The 23,885-nt window shown below is 43.8% G+C and overlaps 1 protein-coding gene across 2 annotated transcripts in view; it reads right to left on the reverse strand.

Annotated features, from left to right (window-relative positions):
• LHFPL6 (LHFPL tetraspan subfamily member 6) overlaps nucleotides 1-23,885 on the reverse strand; it is a 255,452-nt gene that overhangs the window by 23,942 nt on the left and 207,625 nt on the right. For both annotated transcript variants that reach the window (XM_030882445.2, XM_030882442.3), the window contains one exon: nucleotides 5,176-5,274. In XM_030882445.2, coding sequence (XP_030738305.1) covers nucleotides 5,176-5,274 — 99 coding nt within the window. The remainder of the gene's footprint in view (nucleotides 1-5,175; nucleotides 5,275-23,885) is intronic.

A 23,885-nucleotide genomic window follows, 5' to 3' on the forward strand; every position in this document is an offset into this window, starting at 1 on the left:
AAGGGATCTTAAATGTCTTCTTTGTTTAAGCCAATTGGCATCAGATTTTCGTAACCTAAAGTTAAAGCCTCCTAATTTATATAAAACAAAATGAATGAATGTTTGTTAAACTAAATTCCAGCAAGATACAAAAAATTAATTTTTCTATATAAATTAAGGCTTTTTTAAAAAAGTATGGTCGCTGACCACTTATACCTGAATCACCGGGGATCCTTGTTTGAAACACAAACGACAGAGGCATAATATCCAAGGCATAGAAACTAAAAATCTATCCTCTCAACCAGCCTACCTCTGATTCCAATGCTCAAGGTTGAGAACGACTGTCAAGGCAAGCTGTACCATTTCAGTGGGGGAATTTAGACATTCATTACGCAGCGTGCCTTAAATTCTTGTTTCCCTGTTTTGAAAATGTGTGAATTCAAACCTGCCCCTGGCTTCCTCATAAATAAGTGTGATCTAAAGGTAAGCAGAGTAACAGTCTTTGATTTGTGAAAGTGGTTATTTTTGCTAAATTGCTTCAAGGCTCGGGACTTGATAAGATATGAAAATGCTTGAGAAATAATCAATAGCCTGATAAAACTGTTTTTGATGAATGTAAAACAAACTCTCCCCCAAGTGCCTTTCTAAGGAAAGCAGGCATTTAAAAAAGTAGACTCTATTAGGCTCCCACCACGTTATGTTACAACCACAAATGTAAGCTTTTTACGTAGTCCCTTCCTTGCCTAAACAGTACTCATATTTTTGGACTCAGTTTAAATGCTCTTTCCCTGGGAGGCCCTTCCTAGCCCCCCAAGGATTCCTACCCCCTCTGGTGCGTAATCAGGCTCCTTCCCGGCTCTTCTCCCTGACCTGCCTGCAACCTACCTCCCTGTCACCCTAAAACACGCCCACGTTCACTCTTTACCTACCGAAATCCTCTACAGCCTTGAGGGCTCAGCTAAAAATAATACCTCCTTAAGAAGCACCCAGGTGAGGTCAGGGCCCCCTGAATGGTGAAATAGCAACTAAATGAAACACCAACCGGGCTGCTTTGGGCTGCAAGCAAGAGAAGGCCTGCCTCAATCTTTACCCTGTAAGGAAATGAATTACTGTGTGTCAGCAAGGCTGGAAATTCTAGGGATGCCGGCCCACAGGCTGGTTTCTCTGCCCGCCCCTGCCCTGCGGCCTGCTCCTTCCTGCTATTCCACCTTGTCAGGGGTGGCTGCCAGAGGGAGGGAGACCACGGCTTCTGATGCCTCTTTCTTAGGCATGTGATTCCATCTTTCTCAGAAGCCTCTGGAAACATCTCCAGTCTCACTCGCCCAAATGAGCTTAAGCTTTCCATGCTAGTGCTAAGAGGTGGGATGCCCAAGCTTAATTAATGGGGCTTTTCACACCTTATGTCGCAACATGACACAACAAGAAAATGGTAGTATTTACAAGGGATCCTAGGATAACTGGATGGGGCTGCTCGGTGCAAAGTCTTGGACTGTCCTATATCCTGACCGGCTGAAGGAATCGATAAATGAGCACAAATGGAATGAAGACATTTCTGGCACAACAGGGGGACGCTTTGCTTGAGGTCAGGGGTCTCAAACTACAGCTCCACTACCCATTTGTGTAAATAAAGTTTTATTGGGGCACAGCCACACCCATTCATATAGGAACTGTCTTACCATGTACTTGGCCATATGGCTTGCACAGCGGAAAATATTCATGATCTGACTCTGGCTCTTTATAGAAACATTTGCCAAACTTTGGCTTAGACTGACCAACTAGAGTGGAATAATATTGGCAAGACAACCACAGTGCCCATTACAGTGCCTGACCCTTTATAACACACTTTCCATATATATATGTGTGTGTGTGTGTATATACACACACACACACACGTATATTTATATATTTAAGCATATGTGCCTTTCCTGTTAGTTTTTAAGTTCCATGAGGGGAATAAATAGTGTCTTTTAATTTATTTATTTATTTTTGGCTGTGTTGGGTCTTTGTTTCTGTGCGAGGGCTTTCTCTAGTTGTGGCGAGCGGGGGCCACTCTTCATCGCGGTGTGCGGGCCTCTCGCTATGGCGGCCTCTCTTGTTGCGGAGCACAGGCTCCAGACGCGCAGGCTCAGTAGTTGTGGCTCACGGGCCCAGCTGCTCCGCAATAGTGTCTTTTTAAATTCCTTCCTGATGCCATGTCCCCAGCACCTTGCACAAGGCCTGGCACATCGAAAGCACCCTATAAATATTCCTTTGCTGAATAATTGAATGAATGCACTCCTTAAATAATCTGCCAAAGTGGGAACAAAAGCAACGATGATTTCTTTTGGGATACGCTCTAAAGCAGCGGTCCTCAACCTTTTTGACACGAGGGGCTGGTTTCCTGAAAAATTTTCCTCGGATGGGGGGCGGGGAATGGTTCAGACGGTAATGTGAGCAACGGGGAGCGATGGAGAGCGGCAGATGAAGCTTCACTCACTGGCCTGCCGCCCACCTCCTGCTGTGCGGTCCGGTTCCTAACAGGCTGGGGACCCCTGCTCTAAAGACAGCAATCACAGCTCAGTAACGGCACGCCAAGAAGTTGACCCACATTCCACTATAAGGAGGCCGTGAACCTTAATCACATTAACACTGCCCAACCCTCGGGAGGAAAGATTCATCCACACGCTGTCTATGGAGAGGCGCACAAACAAGCTCAGGTTCTCAGAAGTGGCAGAGACGGTAAGACGGTACGGCCACGGCTACAGCGCGTACGCCACTAACACCGGGCTACAGAGTCATCCTTCCAGAGAACCTCACCCTCCCACGCACAGGGCGGCGCCAAACCCAGCCTAGGCTCTTCAAGTTTGCTCCGTAATCTCTGAGTTCACTCACTCCCTGAAGTTCAGCTCTCATCAGTGTTCCAGAGAACAGTAAAGACAGAAAACACAGGAAGTTCGGTGGGAGACGTGTGGTGACATCTCTATCCCACGGTTTCCCTTTAGGTCTTCTTTAGGAAGAAAAGATCACAGAGTCTGAAAAATTAATAGTAACCTGGAGAAACGGAACTCGATAAAGCCAAAATACTTCTTCAGGGGACACAGAACTCATCTTATCTGTAGATAATGCCAGTTTTGATTTTTTTTCTCATCATCCAATCTAAGAGAAATTTAAAACTAAAAAGGCCAAAATTAAAACAACGCTGTAATTTTAAGGTTGCTAAAACGGCTTTAGTGAGTTTATAACATAAGAAAATTATCATCACTGGCAAAGTAAGAGGCAAGTGTTTTGTTTTTAACGTTAATTTTGACATTCAAATTTTTAATCCTCAATGCTGAGAAGCTGTAAAATCCTGGGGTGCAGTAGCGAAAACAGGATCTGAGTTTCATTATAACCTGCTAATTAATATGGCAAAGCACAACAGCAAGACACCAGCAAGAACAGGATTCTAACCAAGTTGAGGCCTGTGTGAAACAGCAGAGAATCCCTCAAATACCAGAGAAAGAAAAATGCCAAACGCTGTATTGCAATATCTCCCCTGGACACAGTTTGCTTTCCAATAAAAAAAGGATAGGCTAGCGGTTAACTTTGTGCCAGCATTTTCCCCTTCTCTGCATTTACAACAATCACAAACCAATCCAGCCTTAGGACAGCTTCGCCTGCAATGAGGGAAGAATGGGCAGAGGGAAATCTCTTATTTTTTTATCCATGCAAATTGGGTGGTATTTCAGGCACCATCTCCTCTACCCAAAGAGCCAATAGTATTTTGAGGGAAGCAGGTGTTTGTCATCCATTGAGTCAACCAAAAATTGCTTCATTTTCAAATTCACAGACTTTTTATATGATATCACATCTGCCCATTTTTCTCAGTATCCAACAGAATTTTTTTCTTATAAGTTCTTTTATTTATTTATTTTTTGCTGCATCACGCGGCACGCGGGATATTAGTTCCCCGACCAGGGATGAACCCGCGCCCCCTGCGGTGGGAGCACGGAGTCTTAATCGCTGGACTGCCAGAGAAGTACCTTTTGTGCGTGTGTGATAAGTTCTAACAAAAATTTTTTAAATGAATTGGGATATAGTAATACTGCCGTTAGACCAGTTCCCTCGAAATTTTTCTACTTAGAGAGAAATATTTAATGTGAAAAGCAGACAGATGTTTAAGTTAGTAACTCACTACGCGCTCATTGTCAAAAACTTAATCTGTCTATCCATATATTAGGGAAAAATGTGTTGGCTATCATTTGGCGATAAGTGTTTTATGGGCTCATAATCTTCGGTCTAGTTAACACCAATTCTAGCAGAACATCCTAAGAAAATGATTCAGTCAAGAGAAGACTTACATTCATTAAACTACTCCTTACAATATGTTTACGTAACACCAACCGAGTAGACAAAATACCCAACTGGAAAGAAATAAGCAAGTGGTTAAGTAAATGTAGGTTTCTCAACCAACGGAAATATTAGCTGACCATTACAAATTAGAATGGTGCAAACCATGTCGTATTATGCAAAACATTTTTATAGGCTGCCACGTAAGTAGAATACATTCTCCGCACAAGTGAGAGATAGCTCAGATTTTCTGATTAGGACACAGGAAAAATCATGAGCCCTTCATCAAGGTGTGAACTGTGGCCTACTTGATCACAGACCCTGCTTCCTGGGTCTCTATGGTCCCCTGACGAGCTTTCTTCATCCCTCCCCTGTGCTTTGCTGAACTGTAATCCTTGCCTGCCAGATGGTCCACAGGGTCACTTTAAGACCCAGCTCCATTCCCATCTCTTTCACAAAGCTGTGTATTACCCTGGAGTGAAAGTGCTTTAGATTCCTTAGCACTGACTGTCATCTTCTTGATCATAGTACTTGCTTTATCTTCTCCAATAGACAGTGAAGTCCACAGAGAGAGTTACTTTTAGTGCATGAAATGACTCAAATATATGATTTTGAATGAATGAATGAATGAATATTAACTCCTCATAGCAAGGACCATTCCTTTTCTTTGTATCTATAGTACTTCCCACAGTACAGGCCAACAGTAGATTATACATAGCTCTTTACTAAACAGTTGAACAAATGAATGTATGTGTATTGTTACACGTGACTGCTGGCTCCAATCCTGGGATGCGTTTTTCTTCCCCATCCCTTTTCCACCTTCTCCTTCTATGAAAGATCAGAGAAGCTTCTCTTCTAAAAGGAGTACTATGCATGAAGAGAACTTACCCAGGTCAAACTGGGCAGAAATGTAGCCACAAGTCTGCCGGACCTCCTCACTGTCCCAGCCCAGGGGGTACAGGGCACAGCCAGCACCGATCAACAGGCCTGCAAAGAGAAAAGACAACGGGACTTTAGCAATGCCCCTCTGCAGCCCTAGATAAAGGTACAAGGGAGAAGAAATCAATATAGGCAATGTGACAATGGAACATGGGGTCTGCTTTTAAAGCACCAGCCAAGCTCCCTTTAGTGACCTAAGTTCAGTTTAATTCCAAGAACAATTCCAAGTCTGCTTAAAAGGGGGTGGGAGGTGGGAAGAACAACCTTGACAGACAGCTCAGTTTGGTTCCAACTTCCCCTTTTAAAGCATTAAAAGCCTTGCAAATCCTGTTTAGGGAGTACAATCCAGAAGCCCTTTTAATCACTCTTGTAAAAAGCCAACCCATTCCACCCTCAATCCATGTAAACAAGTAATTCGAGAGCCAGCAAAAGGGCCTCATGGGTTATGCATCATCATTCATTAGATTGCTTTTTCCAATTTAAGAATCAAAATAGAATGTATCAGCATCATCAAATTTTTTTTTTGTGGTACGCGGGCCTCTCACTGTTGTGGCCTCTCCCGTTGCGGAGCACAGGCTCCGGACGCGCAGGCTCAGCGGCCATGGCTCACGGGCCCAGCCGCTCCGCGGCATGTGGGATCTTCCTGGACCGGGGCACGAACCCGCGTCCCCTGCATCGGCAGGCGGACTCTCAACCACTGCGCCACCAGGGAAGCCCACGTCATCACATTTTACCAGGGGCAGAGACAGCATAAAGATTTTCATGAACCACTTGAGCACACTGATTGAACTCGTGGACCATGCTATGGTTACCATGCTCCCTTGAGAAGTTGAGAATCACCAAGTGTCCACGCATCTTGGAAACACTCAAGAACACAGACGCTAACTGTGACTTCAGTTCTTCTTGCAGCGAAGACCAAAAGGTTTGATGAGTGAACTAAAGCAAGTGACGGTTTTATTTTAAGTTAAGGTATCACGGCAGCTCACCCTGAGCAGACAGCTTTCGATTGGTGAGTCTTACATCAAAACCTATCAATAATATGGTTTTATGAGAAGCTGAATGAGACTGAAGCACTGACCAATCAAATCTGAGGGCTAATCTGAAAGTATCATCTTGTCACATCAGTCAGCGAGTATTAACATCACCCGTAAATCCACAAGTGTGCTGAGCCAGTGGGACCAATGCATACACAGTCTGACTGTCTGCAGGATTGTGGGTTAAGAGGCGCTAAATAACGGAGGCCCCTAAATTAGAAAACCTGTTAATGTGGTAATGTATAGGCCGAACAACAGTGTCCCCAAAGGCATCTAAGGGAGATCTTCAGTATTTCTGGATTGAGTCTCTTCCTGTCCCCCTTTGGCTTCTCCCCTGCCCCTGGTGGATGACTTGAGTAGGTGTAACCTGTACAAACTGTCTGTTTCCTCACAGGCATCTAAGGAGGAGCTGCTTTCTACCCCACTCCCCCAGCCTCTACGCCAGCTGTGTGGGGAGACATCCCCCAGAAACGGACACGTTTCCCACCCTGTTGCCCCTCCCTCTGATCCATCCCTTAGACCCCAGTAAAACGAGCATCTAATGCAGAAGGGCTGTGATCCAAGGGAATTGCCTGCAAAGAATCACTGCAGCTGCAATCACAAATTCCAGGATCCCTGTATGCAACTGTGTAAATATGAATTGTATTGAGGCCAAAGAATAATTCGAAAAGCAATGGTACGAGGTTTGCTGACTAAGCAAATATCCCAGTGACCAGTTTCCTTAGGCATTTTGCCCTAGGATAAAAGTTATAGCATTCTGAAGACAATTCCAAACTAGCGTTATCCACCATCAGGTAAAGAGAGAATTAATGAGGATGCCAGAGTTTGTGTAAACTGAATTCCATGAATGTTGACTAAATAACATGGCATCATTTCCATGCTACTCAGTTCTTAAATTAATAAGTAACACCACCTTTTGAGATCTGGTGAGCAATTTTTAAATGATGACACACGCAGAAAGGCCGTTAGGTATAAAATGTTCAAGGGTAAGTAAAATGAAAAACAGTAGAATTTAAAGCATCAGTATTCCCTCTATCTGATAGGCAAACAAATGATAAAGTCTCAATTGCTAATGTTCTTACAGTATGGCAGAAAAATATGTGTCATGTGTTCATGAAAGAAGCTGCTTTTTTTTGGTTTTGTTTTCTGTTTTTTGTTTTTATCAGAATTTATTCTTAACTTCTGAAAAGAATTGCTTTTATTTACCGTTACCCAATGCCGGTTGTTGTGTTTATATGAATTTCTTTTTAATTTTATTTATTTATTTAATACAGCAGGTTCTTATTAGTTATCTCTTTTATACATATTAGTGTATATATTTCAATCCCAATCTCCCAATGCATTCCCCTCCCCGCCCAAGAAGCCGCTTTCGTCCAGTATAAGGATCCCAGCATTTTGTGAGACTAAACAGAGAGGAACTTTTAAGTGCCTGTTATGGAGCAAACAGGGCTGTGAGTCTCTAAGTGGTACAACGCTTGGTAGTCAGGGTTCTTCTGTGTAATAGAATATTGGGCTGTCTTTGTAACAGTACGAAATATGGAGTCAACCATATAAATCAGAAATAATTTTATACATAGGAAATCTGTGTCAGGTGTAAGAATTAAAAAAAGAAAAATACCATGAGCATATGTTCACATTAAAAAAGTATTCAGCGGAGGGCAACTAGCTTATCTGGATTTTAGTATTCATATTTATGTAGCCGTTGTTTTGTCATCTGCTAATGTTTGCTAACAGTAAAGATACTGCAGATTCTGAAGATGTGGGGAACATTTCTGGGAGAAAAGTGCATGTTGCAAACTCCTCAGGCTAAGTGATTGTTGCAGTGATTAGGTTCCGTAGGTGAATATCTGGCTTCCCCACTACCTCGCTACTATTATACATTAAGGTGAAAGCAAGTCTCGGGCCAAATTCAGCCAACTACGAAACAACTGTTGACTAGCAGGCTGGCACAAAAAGCGATCATACGACCAATACTCTAAACTCAGTGAAACCCTCCCCCAACTCCATCAGACAGTCACTCTAACAAATACCTTCAAAACACAATAACTACAACAATTATTCAGATAGCAGGATCAGGGACACTTCAGGTCAGATGACACAGGATCTTCCAGTTGATGGAATGGGAGAGGGTGCAGGAGTCGAGTTCTAGACCTGCCCTGCCCCACGCAGTAGCCACGAGCTACACGTAGCTATTTAAGTTAGGGATTTCCCTGCCGCTCCAAGTGGTTAAGACTGGTGCTTTCACTGCCAGGGCCTGGGTTCGATCCCTGGTTGGGGAACTAGGATCCTGTAAGCCATGCGGTGCAGCAAAAGAAAAAGAAAATTAAGTTAATTAAAATTAAATAAAAATAAAATTCAGTTCTTCAATGGCACTAGCCACATTTCAAATGCCTAGTAACCACATGGCGCTAGCGGCTACCATATTAGACAGTGCAAATACAGACCATTTTCATAATCACAGAAAGTGCGATTGGAGAGAGCTGCTCTAGACCTAAGACACCACTTCAAGAGGATGGGAAAAAACCTGCCACTCTAAAATGTCCCTTTGGAATGTGGATTATTTCTAACTAAAAACAATCAAGGCCCAAAAGATTCAGGAAGAAAGTTTGACCTTCCCCTTAACTGCCTAAAAGAATGTAGACAGAGGGCCCGTTCCAGGAATAGAGCTATCACCAGAGATATTTGCAAAGAATACGGGCAAGTGTGGTGGAGGAAACTCTACACAGGGATTAAAGATCAGAGTTCACTCTATGTCCCACTCTCTCTGCCCAGCCCAGTAAACATTTATTTACCAAACACTTGCTTCTCCATCTCCATGTAAATTGCCTTCTTCCCCTCTGAAGCCCCAAAGGACTAACCCCCAACATTCTCTTTGTCTTAGCTGAAGATGGTATTTCAAGTCAGTGAGGTTTTGCCATTTCAGGGAATCAATCACTCAGTTTTTCCTGAGTCTCTCCCCATGTACACATGTTATTAAACGTTTGTTTGATTTTCCTCCTCTTAATCTATCTCATGTCAAGTCAATTTAATTCTTAGGCCAGCCAGAAGAACCTAGAAGGGTAACGGAAAATTTCTTCCCCCCTCCGCCGGCCCCCGACACTGGGCTGGCCAGATTCTTACACCTATGCCTGACACTGCCTGTTAACAATCAAAATCATCCTTACTCTTTTAGATTCTCCCTTTGTGGGTGGGGGTGATGGGTGGCTAGAAGCCAGGAAACTACATTTCAAAAACTCTCCTGCTAGCAGAAGTTCTGGCTCATAGTCTGTCAATGAACAGGTAAAAGGGAGGAATAAACCATATTCCCCATTGGCAGCTGCAGCTAGGTGACATGCTCTTCTGCAGACAGTAGACATGATATTTGGGGTGTGACTTCCTGGCATCCCTCTCAGCCTCAGCTCTCTAAGGGCAGATCATCAGCTGTCCTCACCTTTTTTTTTGGATAATTTTTGATTTTTTTTTAAAAAAATATTTATTTTTGGTTGTGTTGGGTCTTCGTTGCTGTGCACGGGCTTTCTCTAGTTGCGGCGAGCGGGGGCTACTTTTTGCTATGGTGCGTGGGCTTCTCATTGTGGTGGCTTCTCTTGTTGCACAGCACAGGATCTAGGAACGCGGGCTTCAGTAGTTCTGGCACGCGGACTCAGTAGTTGTGGCTCACGGGCTCTAGAGTGCAGGGTCAGTAGTTGTGGTGCACGGGCTCTGGGCATGTGGGATCTTCCCGGACCAGAGCTCGAACCCATGGCCCCTGCACTGGCTGGTGGATTCCTAACCACTGCCCCACCAGGGAAGTCCTGCCCTCACTTTTGATCCCTGCACTTCCTGAGCTCCTGAATTCTTCAAAGCAGCTTCTCTGACCTCCACTTCCCCAGACCTCCTAGTAGGTCTGTGAAACTTTAAATCCCTGGGTTACATTCCCTGCTGCCTGAAATACCTAGAGTGGTTTCTTTTATTGGCCAATCCCTGGCTGGTACGTGCCCTACTTGTGCAAGGGCAGAGGGGCTGATACGAATCTTTCTATCTGTCCATTACTTAAACATCCATTTTCTCAATTAAAAATGGTCTCAAATACAATTTATGCCAATTACTAAACCTCGGGGTAAGTATAGTGATATTAAAAGGCTTTGTGTTAACTGCCTCTGTGGTGTGATCTCTGGTTAGGGAACTTATGCTAATTAACTTCTAGAGTGTGGATTTCAAAAGAGGATACATCAAATGTTAACTAACTGCCTTAATATTGGCATCAACTAGAATTGTATCGTCTATACTGAGTTACTAATATTGTAAAGTTAGAGAAAATTAGGATTGGCATATATGCACTACCATGTGTAAAACAGATAGCTAGCGGTAACCTACTGTATAGCCCAGGGAGCTCAGCCAGGTGCTCTGTGGTGAGCTAGGTGGGTGGGATGGGGGTGGAGGTGGGGGAGCGGAGAGGGAGGTCCAAGAGGGAGGGGATATATGTGTACACATAGCTAATTCATATCTTTGTACAGCAGAAACTAACACAACATTATAAAGCAATTATACTCCAAAAAAAAAAACCACCATAAAAATGAGAACATCATTTTAATGGAAGAAATCTGGCATTGTTCAGTTTTAACAGTGTTAAGTCTTAGACCATGTTGTGGAAATCAATGTTTGATGGAAACATAGTTTGAAAATCCCTGAATTAGATACCACTTAGATATGATACTGTGTGCTGAAATGAGGCTCAGAAAATATTCAGGAATGTGAAGTGGTTGCCCAAATGAAATCTTCGGGACTTAATGAGTTTTTATGGCTCTAGCTGACTAATTTGCTCCTGGGGAGTAAACGGTTCAATTAAAATCTCTGGCTCACAAACTTTTATATTATCTACGTGGATTTTCTCTGTTACATTTATAAACCCTGTGGTTACCCCATGGGGCTTAATTATGTGGTATTTTAACCAAATTCCCATTTCACTGCCATTACAGACATCATGAAAAAAAGTCACACTCTGTGAAAATCTGTGCATATAGGAATGGAAGTGAGGCAAGATGCTGTGAATCGGAGGAAACAACCTGAGGAAGGTGGTAACAGAGGTGGGTGGTTGGAGGAGATGTGAACTCATTGGCAGCTACAGGCTCATTTGCAATTAAGAAGAAGTCTATTCTTGCAATCCTAAAGACTCTGCAACTTTTAAAGGGTCATGCGTCAATCACAAATTAGTGTAAATTAGTTCAGTCTTTAGTTTTCACAGGGCACCTCGCTGGAATCAGTTATAGGACATCATAGACTATTGGAAAGGTCACTGTGTAGGAGGTCTTGGGGATTTATCCACTTTAACCTGAGTCCTCTAGGGTTTTGGCCTCACCCTGTTCAAGCTAACTAAAATGTCTGAAGAGCCAGGTCAGTGGAATGACCTCGAAGGAGAAGCCAGTGTTAATGGAGAAGAAAGAGTCCGGATAAATGCAGAAAGGTGGATGCTGGGAGCTGCGCTGTGATGCTGTATTATCCAAGGGGTCTGCCTTTAGCCCCATATGGGCTCCTGGGCCTAAATCTTAGGACACACTCTGCCTGCCCGTAAACTGCCTTGGGGAGAGAGAGGGTCCCAGTGGAAACGCTATTCATTTTCGCACCACGCTGGAGATACCTGCCATGATACTAATTATTTTTTAGAATTTGAGTGTGAAGTCTGAAGTTTGTAAAGAGCTCCGTGGTCAAAGTAAGAACCCGAGGCTGGGAATTTTCCCTTCTGCAAACCATTTTCTATTCAGTCGGTACTTCGCACTCAGCCAACGGAATATTAACATAACAATTCAGCTCCTGCCAAGAAGGCAAAGCAAACCTCCAGTTAGCCAATGCCAGTCGCTCCCCACAGGTGGTAAGAATAGAGTCCTCGTGTTAAACTCATAAAGTCTAATTTTTTTTCCAGGTCACTCTTGAAAGATTTTATGTGACCTCACTTTTTTTCCATGACTATCGCTCCAATCGTTTCCACGGTTTATTATTTTTTTAAATAGCCTGACTTTCCCCACCTATTGCCCCTGGAGTGGTCACACAAGCCTTTCCCATCAATTCATCTTTTATGTTTTTTGGATACTTTTATCCAGCCTCCAGTTCCTTTATCTTCCTTTCTGCGGCAAGCGCCGAGGGAAATTGTTTTCTTTACTTTTCTCATGAAAGCTGCTCGGTCTCGTAGCCCGTTATCTGGACTTTTCTTTGGAAGAGGCTGGCGTATCTCCAAGTCACCACATGTTAATTTATGTACATGATATTCATCCATTTTCAGCCCTCGATAACCGTCCTTTTACAAAATGGAACAGCAAAATAAAGCCAGTAGTGGGGAGGGCACGAGGGCAAGGGCCAGTATTATAACTCTTCGGACTTTGAATGCACAACGAGAAGGAAACTACTGAAGTATTCTAGAAGAAGGAGGCTTGGTTAGGCTCTTGTAAGCCGTACCTCCTTTCACAGTGCTTTCTGAAAACTGAGGCACTGAGGATGCAGGAGGCTTGTCCAAGGACACAGAGCCCAAATCAACCCCAGGGCCCCCGGGGCCCAGCCCACGGCTCTTTTCCACCTATCGTGATCCCGATGCTTGGACATAAGTCCACACCAAGCTCACACACTCTCTGCCCACAACCTGAGTTCAGGCCACACGTGTTGGATTTGAACAACATGGTGTTTTCCTACGTCAGATTTTTCACCGGCAAGTCCACATTTCTTGACTCTTGAATAACTGAAAGATATGCCCATCCTGGGCCTACATCCAGCTGGCTGAAGCCAGGTCGTGGCGGTCCCATTAAATGGCTCAGGCACCCTGGCCAGTTCCCGAAGGCATATCTGACTGGGGACCACTGGTTCTCTGAATATGTCTCAAACGACCTCATCTCTGAAGGTTGAATCGCTCCTCTCTCACTGAGACACTTTCATTCCTTACTTACCCGCACTCAGACCCCACGAACGTACTAGCTGTTAAAGTCTAGCAGCCTCAGCGGGCGGCTTGCCCTGGCCACCCCAGCGGTCAGCTACAGGTTCCACTCCCTCCTGTGAGCTCCTGCTGGGATGAGCTCTGTACCATTTATTTGGGGTTCACCACCTTGCACTGTAGTTATTTAAGTATCATGTTTCCTGAAGGGCCAGAAACTCTGCTGTATGCTTATTTGCATCCAACTCACTGGTTCATGATATTGGTTAAATACTAAACAGCAGTGATTCAGTATTTACAAAAGCTTCAAAATAATTATATAATAGTTATCTAATAGTTAAAAGATGATAGTAAATTGCAGTGATACTATTTATTCAGAATTTACAAAAGCTTTAAAATAATTATATAATAGTTATCTAATAGATAACAGACAATATTAAATTGTAGTGATACTATTTTTTTCTTTTTTTTTTTTTGCGGTACGCGGGCCTCTCACTGTTGTGGCCTCTCCCGTTGCGGAGCACAGGCTCCGGACACGCAGGCGCAGCGGCCATGGCTCACGGGCCCAGCCGCTCCGCGGCACGTGGGATCCTCCCGGACCGGGGCACGAACCCGTGTCCCCTGCATCGGCAGGCGGACTCTCAACCACTGTGCCACCAGGGAAGCCCAGTAGTGATACTATTTATTCAGTATTTACAAAAGCTTCAAAATAATTATACAATAGCTATCTAATAGATAATAGATAATTGCCTTTATTTAGCAGAGGAGGAAATTAAAGCTTCGAGAAGCAGGTTCTTACTCATGTAGCTACGAAACGGTAGATCCAGGCTCTTACTTTTAGGCCAGTCTGAGCTAATTCTCCTCACCACCACCTTCTAATGACGCCCAGACCCCAAAGTGTTTGTGGTCCCGGCTCTGACCTCACCTCCCGTGTTCACATGTGTATTGAACCCTGCGTATAAATGGAGAAGTAGGGATGGAGTAAAAGATCAGGAGAGATTTCAAGTCACCAATTCTCTACCACTGACTCTGCTTTAGCGACAGGGAGCATTTCTGCTGCTGCCTGCTACCGAAGACAAGGGACAGGCTCCTGCGAACCCTACAGATTCCCCCTTCCCTGGATGCTGGTGAGGGAGAACCCGGATGTGAGTTTCAGCACACAACGAGCTCTGTCCACAAAGAGCACGTTGAGGCATCAAGATGAGAAATGGATTCTCCCTCGTGAGAAGTTTAGCCAAGGAAAGCATATCTTATCATAACGCTAAAACATAATAAAGAAACATGACCACTTCTGAACTATCAAAAATACTTTTACAAATCACAATAAAACTATTTCTTTGCTAAAAACATCCTGCAGAAGAGAATATTCTTCAGGTTCTCTTAAAATATTTTCCAAAATGGCTCCTCGATTCTCACGCCTTCCCCTTTTCCAGTTCATGCAGCAGGAGACGCAAAAGACGTCAGGCGCCAGAATACCTGCTCCTTAGCTCAGGGTGAAAAATCACAAGCTGATTTCAGCCAGGAGTGACGTGTCCTCTTTGCTCTTTCTAGAGTCCTAAGCAACCATTGGTAGAAAAATTAAAGTTGCTTCAAACAGTGCAATGTGGGGGAGATTTTGTAATTCCTATGCGACAGTTTTCTGGTAAATTACATCTGCTCCAAAGCAACATCTCTCTAACCCTAGTAATTAAGAGCACCTCATTTCCACTGTTTCACCTCTTTAGGTCTCCACTTTTCTTACCTGTAAAATGGGGGTGGGAGGGACCTCCTTCTCAGGGTTATTGCAAGGATCAAATGAGGTAGTGTATGTAAAGAGATGGGCACAATGCTCACAGTACGAGTTCAATGAATGGTCTCTACTGCTAAGCTTTGGACTTTGAGCTGATGTAGGGGAGGGTGGTAGATTTGGTTCAAGCCAATGTGTGCTTATACTTCTCTCAGAGAAGGTCCTCTTCTTAGACAGAACGCAGAGAGGGTACCAGCAAGGATGTTCGTGGAACCGAGTCAGGAACACTTGCCCTGGCAGTCCTATCAGCTGTGCAAACCTCAGTAAGCACGAATGAAACAGCCACAGCCTGATGGCCCTCACGCTGGGGCGAAGGATCCGCACACGACTCTAAGGAGAATAATACTTTCATCTGTTGTGGTTTCTGGTTTTTTCTTTTTACTTTTAAAGGCACTGTGACCTTTCTGTGAGGCAGACCGAGCCAGAACTGATGTCCCCACGTGGTTAGGATGGAGTCACAGATGAGAGCGGAGATCTGAGGGTCCCCAGGGGGATCATCAGAGGCGCTGTAAACTCAGGGCCCCGGACTCCTGCTTCTATGCTTTGGTTCACTGCCTCCACTCTGAGGCTGCTGGGAAGGGAGCTGGCAAGGCTGAGTGCTGCAGCTCCAGCTCTGAAACAAAAGAAACTCTTAAGTTTCACGGACCCTAAGGTGTCCCGTGTTACACCAGAGGAAAAGAAAGACACAGTCCCACATTTCCAGAGGAGTGTGGTTTCGGACCGTGCTTCTCAGACTTGACCTGTACACAGAGCAGCTGGGGGGCTTGTTAAAGTGCAGATTCTGGTTCTGCAGTGTGAGGGCAGGGCTGGGTCTCCTGCATTTTGAACCAGCTCCCGGTGAGACCCAGGCTGCTGTCTACGCCACACTTTGAGCAGCGAGGGTCCAGTGGGAATAGTGCAGGCTTTGAGGGTGATCACGTCAGGTTTGAATCCTGACACCACCTTACCAGCTGTGTGACTTCGAACAGCATGCTTTTGACTTCCCTGAACCCAGATTTTCATCTACAAAAGAGACCTAATGGTGCCCATATCTTTAGCATTGTTATTAGAAATAAATAAAAGGCTTAATAAAGGTGCCCAGTTCAGGGCTTGGCATAAGACAAGAGCTCAGTAAATGGTATCAATAGTTGTGTATCAGTATTAATAATAATATTGCATCACGGGAGTTGCAAACATTTCATTCTGTTTTACCTGCTGATTTCCAATTCTTCGTTACCAGCTCCAGATAATTACCGGTTTAAAACAAACCCCAAAACAAAAACTCCCTAAGAAAAGCAGAGGGCTCTGCCTTACTGCTTGCTTACATCTTCTGAATAAATATATTTTCTAAGACCACAAAATAAATATATTTTCTAAGAACTAAGACCACAGCTCTACAGCGAAGGATTATGACATTCCTTCTTTGTTCCCTCCAACATTATATTATGAAAAATTTCAAACTTACGGCGAAGTTGGAAGCATTGTTATCGTGAGCACCCGGATACCCACCATCTGGGTTTTATGATTAACAGGTTTTTAAAATTAGCTTTATCACCTGTCCTTCCATTTTTCCTTTCCTCTATCGATCCATCAAGGCATCTGTTTTGCGGGGAGGGGGATTAGGGAGATGCTTGTCACAGTTTTTCAGCATCAGGACATGTGAAGTTTCTTTTCATTATTCATGCTCCACCCTCTTTATTTCCCCTTGGCCCAATGGTCTGCACAGACCTATGAGGTACACGCAAAAGTTAGACCCCAGGGAGGGAGGGAGACGCAAGAGGGAAGAGATATGGGAACATATGTATATGTATAACTGATTCACTTGGTTATAAAGCAGAAACTAACACACCATTGTAAAGCAATTATACTCCAGTAAAGATGTAAAAAATAAAAATAAAATTGCAAATATCCCCCCCAAATAAATAAATACTTGCTTATTAATTTCTACCAAAAAACAAAACAAAAAACAAAAGTTAGACCCCAAACCCACAACTGTCACAACATTGTATCCCTAAGCTAAGGCCTGATGGCACTAAGTGGGGACCCATCAACCTAGAAGTAACTTATATACAAATCTAAAGCAAGGAATACCTCTAAGCTTTCCACATTTCTCAAATAACCACCCTATGACCTAAAATGGGATCAGCGTGCTTCTGCTGTCTGGCCCAGAAATACCAGTAAGACCTTCAAGAGACATTTCACCAAACCCAGAATGCCAACAACATAAAGAGTTCCAGCCCAGCCCAGCCACGCAGCTCAGTTTCCAGTGGACACATTTTCTCTCAAGGATGACTGCTGTTTTGTACAAAATGAATCACTCCCAATACTCCTTAAATAAGAAAAAAAGGAGGCACAGAATCATCACGCTGCAACATAAAAGCTTTCTAGGAACAAGGCTAGGCTCCAACAATATCCTGTTAGAAAAGTCTGACCAAATCCTGAAAACAAAAACCAGACACACAAAAACACCCAGGTGTAAGTAAATTTATACTGCGAGCCTGAACACATTCCACCCCCTGCCTTGGACATGCAACGTCAATTCCAAAGCAGACTCTGGTCTGGTCCGTGCATGCTGTTTAACTGTGGTTACTTACCCTCACTCAGCTAGATATTCAAGAGCTGCACTGCCAGGAACAAGGCCTTTGGAGTCCGAGAGTCCTGTATTCAAATACTGAGTGTGCTACTTAATAGATACTGATGGAGGAGGTCTCTTAAATTTGAGCCTCGAGAATTTCACCTCTAAAATGTATGTACCAGTTTTCCTTTACAGAGCTGTGGAGGGGATTAGATAAAATGTCCCAGCAGAGTGCAGAGCATATAGAAGCAGTTTTGCTCTTATGAAATAAGGAAGAAAGAGAAGGGAAAAGCCATAAACACTTTTTAAAGTTTAATTTGTACGAGAGCGGCTTATGAGAACACAGTACCCCAGCACCAGGATGCTTTGCTTACTGGACAGGTTTGCAGAACTTCCGCTGGGATTGCAGGGCAGGTGACGCCACGTGTCCGAAGCCTCACAGAGAACACATCATGACACATCACATCATAAGCTGGAATGCCATCCCCAGCCACCTCCGAGCCTTCCCCTGACGTGCCTACCGAGCTTTGCTTTGATTCCTCCTGAATCACTCACTCCCAGTTTCCTTACCCTCAGGCCTGTAGAGTGATTTGCCCTGGGTGTGGGAAATCACACTGCTGTCCATCTGACTGTGTAATTCTCCCAGAGGCCCTGGCTGAGCTGACACCAGTGACATCGGTGAAGGGACTGAGGGCCCAGCAGTATACAGGCAGAGTTGCCTGGAAAAGAGGCCCCTGCAATACACCATCTCCTGCAAGAATCAGAGTAGATTTGGGGGTTGTGTCCTGTTTGAATGGAGACAACAGTGAAACCAAGCTGCCCCAGTTCTGCGTGGATCCTGTGAGGAACTATGCTGTTTACTGCATTAAGACACAACGAAACTATGCATCTGGGGACTCAGGGAAGGGGGCTGGCTGAGTCGGGAACTATTAGAGTATCAGTAACAAAATTCCTTCGGAAGAAATAAGGGGAAGGATTGTGGGTTGGGGAGAAAGGGACCAGAGAATGAATCTTTTCATAGGGCTGCAAAAAACATTAACATGTTGATTTTATTTATAGCCAAAGAGTCTGGAGAAAGGACATGGCTAGGTTTTAACTCAAGCACGGTCCTGACTTGGAAGAAGCCTGTCGCAGAGAAAGGGCAGATGGCTTGGGAGCCAGAGGCCCTTCAGTGTGGAGCCAGGCTCTGCCCTGGTTGACGGCTGATGTTCATATGTGAAAGGGGAGGGCGCCCTGCAGATCACTCGGGAAAAGCACACAGAGAGGGCAATATCTCCCTCCCTGTTTCTGATATCCTAATATCATAAAGTTACCCAAGGCAGTGGAGAACTCAGGTAGAGGAGTCTTCTAAAAGAGTGATGAGACGCCTGGGGCTTTCACTTCAGCTTTCCTACGATAAATTCCATTTTAAAAACCTGTTTCAGTTCTAACACAACAAGATTTAGGAGGAAGCGTAAAACCTCTCGTCCCACTAGTGTCTTTAACCAATACATCAAGTGCCCAAGGATGGACGGATTCTGTGTTCCAAACCTTATTCATTCATTTCTACTGGACTTAACAAAAAAGTATCAGGGTAAGACGTGATTTATCTTCCTATTTATTTCTAAGGTCCTGAAGTATTTCATCAGGGACCCCATGACAACACTACAGTAGAATGTCGGGCACGTTTTTAAAAAGTAGTAAACTCTACAGGTGATGAAATGAACGGTGAGTGAAAGGCTTTCTACAAGTTGACATCGCGGAGGCCTCTGTGCAGTCTGCAGCCCGCCACGGTGAGCCACTTGAGGCCTCAAAGCTTCGGCAGATGGGAAGAGTGATTAAAATACTTCTGAAAATGTAACGCAGAGGCTATCGAATGAAAATCCCGTGTAGTACCGAAAACAAGCCAATAATGCCCCGACAGGCCGCTTTTTCTTTGAGTTCTAGATATTCTGATGGCAGAGATATTCCTTATACTTGGCTTCCGAACAAAGAAGTTAAAGCATGAGGCTGCCTGGATTTTTATCTTGACAAACTACCGTCGCAGAGGCTAGACATAAATCTAGGTTTTTACAACTGATGCTGAGGCCACAGTGAGAATCCGATACGGCACAGGTTTCACGAGGACAGCTACAGTATCGCGGGATGACTCAGAGCACAGCCTTGGAAGTCTGACCAGTTCTCTCTTGGCTTCGGGATCCTGAATAACTCCCTTGCCTTTCTCTCGAGCATGTTTCCTCATTAGTAAAATAGGAATAAAATCCATATCATTGAGCTGTTTATAAATAAGGACTATTTTATATACATATGCACACACACATATACATACATGCATACATACATGCGTGTGCATATGCCCACATATACACAAACTCTATATATGATTGTATATATCTAGATTATATTATTATTTGAATATATACAAATTCTATATGCACATATATATCTTTTGACTAGAATATATAAGACACTTGTAACAGGTTTCTACTAACTTTCTGGCTTAGCATATATACTATTCTCACTACTTATAGACTCATAAGGCACGTTTTTCACCACTAAAAAATGAGAGATTATGAAGATACCGTAAGATCACTGATGGATGCCAACCACGAGATGGTACAGGCGGCTGATGCATGTAAAACAGACAGTTCTTGAAAGATAATTTTTCCTTCATCCACTGCCTGAGACATCAGGAAAGAAAAACCGCATCTATTTTCTTCAGGTCTTTTTAAAATACCATCAATTCCACTAAAAAACAGTAAAGCCATCTGGAATAGCTGACAGACAATTTGGAAGCAACGTCTTCAAGACAGCTATAATGATTTTTCCTTTTCTGTTTTCCTTCCCTCTTGAAATGTCAAGGATAACTGAAACTTTTTATTTTTCCATCTGTGATTTACTGACCGGTCCCAAACAAATTTCGAAAGGACTCGAGAATTTGTTTCCAGTCAGTCCAATGCTGGTTTTTAAAATTTTAATTCGATTTTTAAAGTACCATATTTTGTCATGTGTTTTTTCGATATTTAAAAATATTTTAAAACATACATTGAAATGTGATCACAAAGGTCTTTCACAATGAGAAAAAAATACTCTAAGTGCTTAAAATACTATCGTAAGCAGTCACAAAGAAATCACTGGGATCTTTTTCAAATAGGTTATCCTAAGAAACTTATTAAAATAAATGAAAAGGGCTTCCCTGGTGGCGCAGTGGTTGAGAGTCCGCCTGCCGATGCAGGGGACACGGGTTCGTGCCCCGGTCCGGGAAGATCCCACATGCCGCGGAGTGGCTGGGCCCGTGAGCCATGGCCGCTGAGCCTGTGCTCCGCAACGGGAGAGGCCAAAACAGTGAGAGGCCCGCGTACCGCAAAAAAAAAAGAAATAAGTCCCAAATGGATAAATGCTGCTTCTCACATAGCAAAACTAGCAGAAGATAGAGTCAGGAATTCTCATTCTTACCCTGCTGATCTAGCTAGCTACCTGAAAATGAGTTTTACACAGAGACTTTAAAACTGAACACCAGATGTATCCCCAAGGTCTAATAAGATATATTTAGAAATATATTTCTATATATTGTATATATTTGGTAGAGAAAACAATACGAATTGATGTCTGCTTCATTAATTGAGCTGGTGGGCTTTTGGGTCTGTGCAAAGCATGGTGCTTATACTGTGGAAAAATTAAAAACCTGAAGAAGGTCCATTCATTCTAGCATCTGCAAGAAAGAGAAGTAACACAGAAATCTTTCAAGCTTGTACTTGTGTGATGCTAGCAGCAAAACCAACAGTTAACGTAGCAATCAGTTAATTTGGGATGGGAAACGAGAGAAGGTGGTCTTTGAAAGATGAATGGGGTTTTGATAAGTAGATGGCGCCATGCCAGGTGAAGAAAGGGGGCCTGGAGATGGACAGGTACAAGGCAGGCTTGAGGAAAATGAAAGTAGACTAAGTTAGGAACCAAGGGAGTAGAGGAGAGTAATGGCCAAGTGGCTGGCATGTGGTCAGTGACCCTTGAGGAGGTTGGTAACTCTGGGCCAAGGAAGTTGATCTTTATTCTGTCAGCAAAAGGACCTTAATGTTTGTGAACTGGGTTCTCAAATGTAAGCACTGAAAGGGACCCTCCAGATGACCTAATCTAGTGCTTCTGAAAATATGCCATCAGAATATTCCTTAGGACCAAGAGAAGTGAATTTCATACCTTACAGAGTCAAGTGACCTACTTGAATCAGTCCTCCTCTGAAATAGGCCTTTTTTTCCGACTTGAGAAATTACTGTGGGATTTTCCGTTCTATTCCACAGATAGCCTTATTTTTGTGTGCAAAAATGCTTCCTCCAAAATGGAGTTGGAGTAAAGTGGATGCTCCCATAAGATATTTGGGGTTCATCCTGTGGCTTCACATATGCATAGCAAAGCACCCTTTTCTCTCTTTTTAAAAAATTTTTATTTTATACTGGAGTGTAGTCGATTAACAATGTTGTGTTAGTTTCAGGTGTACAGCAAAGTGATTCATCTATCCATATACACGTATCTATTCTTTTTCAAATTCTTTTCCCACTGAGGTTGTTACAGAGTACTGAGCAGAGTTCCCTGTGCTATACAGTAGGTCCTTGTTGATTATCTATTTTAAATATAGCAGTGCGTACATGTCAATCCCAAAGACCTTTTCTCTTTCAGTGTACATATGCAGAGCTCAGTTTTAGAAGAATCTATGAATCCAGGCTGCAGCTCAAAAAGATGAAGTGACAGTAAAGGAATCAGAAATGAAATGCTCAGAGTCATAGCTGGTAAAGGAGTCAGAAATGAAATGCTCAGAGTCATAGCTGGTAAAGGAATCAGAAATGAAATGACATCTTCTGGCCCTCTGTTCAAAGCTTGTTCTGCAACATCACATTGTCACACAAAGAAGTACCAGTGCTGATGGGCACAGGGCACATCACATTCACAAAGGTTCAGAGGTCACCTAGTGCTACCCCATGAGTGAGAGGGAGACTTCTCCAGTTGGTCCCATGGACCCCATCACGCCCCACCATGCCAGCCACCGCTCCCCACAGGCTGCAAACAGAACAGTCTCTGGTGAGGTGAAAGAGATGATTTAGACGAGGCTTCCTCCAAGGGAACTATTTCCAACATCGAAATTTCCAGCTTATTTAGGAAGGGAGAACAGAGCCTCAGATAAATGCCTCCCTTCCCAAGTGGAACCGAGTAGCTGCTAATCAAAGGTTGTCAAGCATGATTTGTACCACTCAGGGCTTCATGGAAGGCACAAAAAGAAAGACCATAACACCATGTTTATCTCCTTCTCATTGCTGGTTCTGGCAATAGTATTAGAGTCAAGGCAGGCTGAGTCAAAACAACTTTCTAAAAATATGGATCAGCTGAGACCATTTAAAGCCTCCTTTTATGGAGTTAACGTTAGGACTTTCCCCTCGGGCTGTTTTGTGTATTCTTGCCCAGAGCCTGCTCCTCCAGCAGCATCTAGCCGTCTAGAATACACAATTCTTTCTCCTTGCCAGGGGATCCCAGCCTCCCAAAGACTGATGAGCGAGTCTGCATCCTTCCCAGGAGCCTGGGTAACTATTCCAGAGGGCTCCGTCGTTCAGGGTGGGATGTGGTCTAAGCCTCCGTCAGAGTTTCCGGTGAGGAATAATTGGTTTTGTTGGTGGGACTGGCAGTGAATCTGTCTGTTTCAATCCTTCCAAGGATGAGCTTCTACTTTCCCAATTTTTGTGAAAGGAGAGACTTCGACTCTAGAGGGTGAACTGAATGCCATGATATTATATGGACGTTCAATTTTAGGGGGAAACAAAAGCAACCCCTTATCTGTATCAAGCTTTTCACCGAACTCTGTTTTTTGTTTTTTTAATAAATTTACTTATTTATGGCTGCACTGGGTCTTCGTTGCTGCACACGGGCTTTCTCTAGTTGCGGCGAACGGGGGCTGCTCTTCGTTACGCAGGCTTCTCACTGCGGTGGCTTCTCTTGTTGTGGAGCACGGGCTCTAGGCGCAAGGGCTTCAGTAGTTGTGGCTCGCGGGCTCTAGAGCACAGAGCTCAGCAGTTGTGGCACACGGGCTTAGATGCTCCGTGGCACGTGGGATCTTCCCAGACCAGGGCTCGAACCTCTGTCCCCTGCATCGGCAGGAGGATTCTTAACCACTGCGCCACCAGGGAAGCCCTGTGGTCCTTTCTTACAGCAGCCCCAGGAAGCCACTATACCTGGTCAAAAATATTCTCTTCTCTCACTGTTTAATTTTTTTTTACCCTCTTAGGCGATAAGTTGATAAAGGAAAGTGCATTAAAAGAAAAAAGTGGAAAGTTATTTTCTCAGTTTACTAACCAACTCCTGCCCCCCTCACCCCGCCCCCATCCCTTATGTCTCTTAAGAAAATTCATCCAAGAAGATACATACACAGAGGCT

The sequence above is a fragment of the Globicephala melas genome, chromosome 18, assembly GCF_963455315.2.
Source record: "Globicephala melas chromosome 18, mGloMel1.2, whole genome shotgun sequence".
Lineage (NCBI taxonomy): Eukaryota > Metazoa > Chordata > Mammalia > Artiodactyla > Delphinidae > Globicephala > Globicephala melas.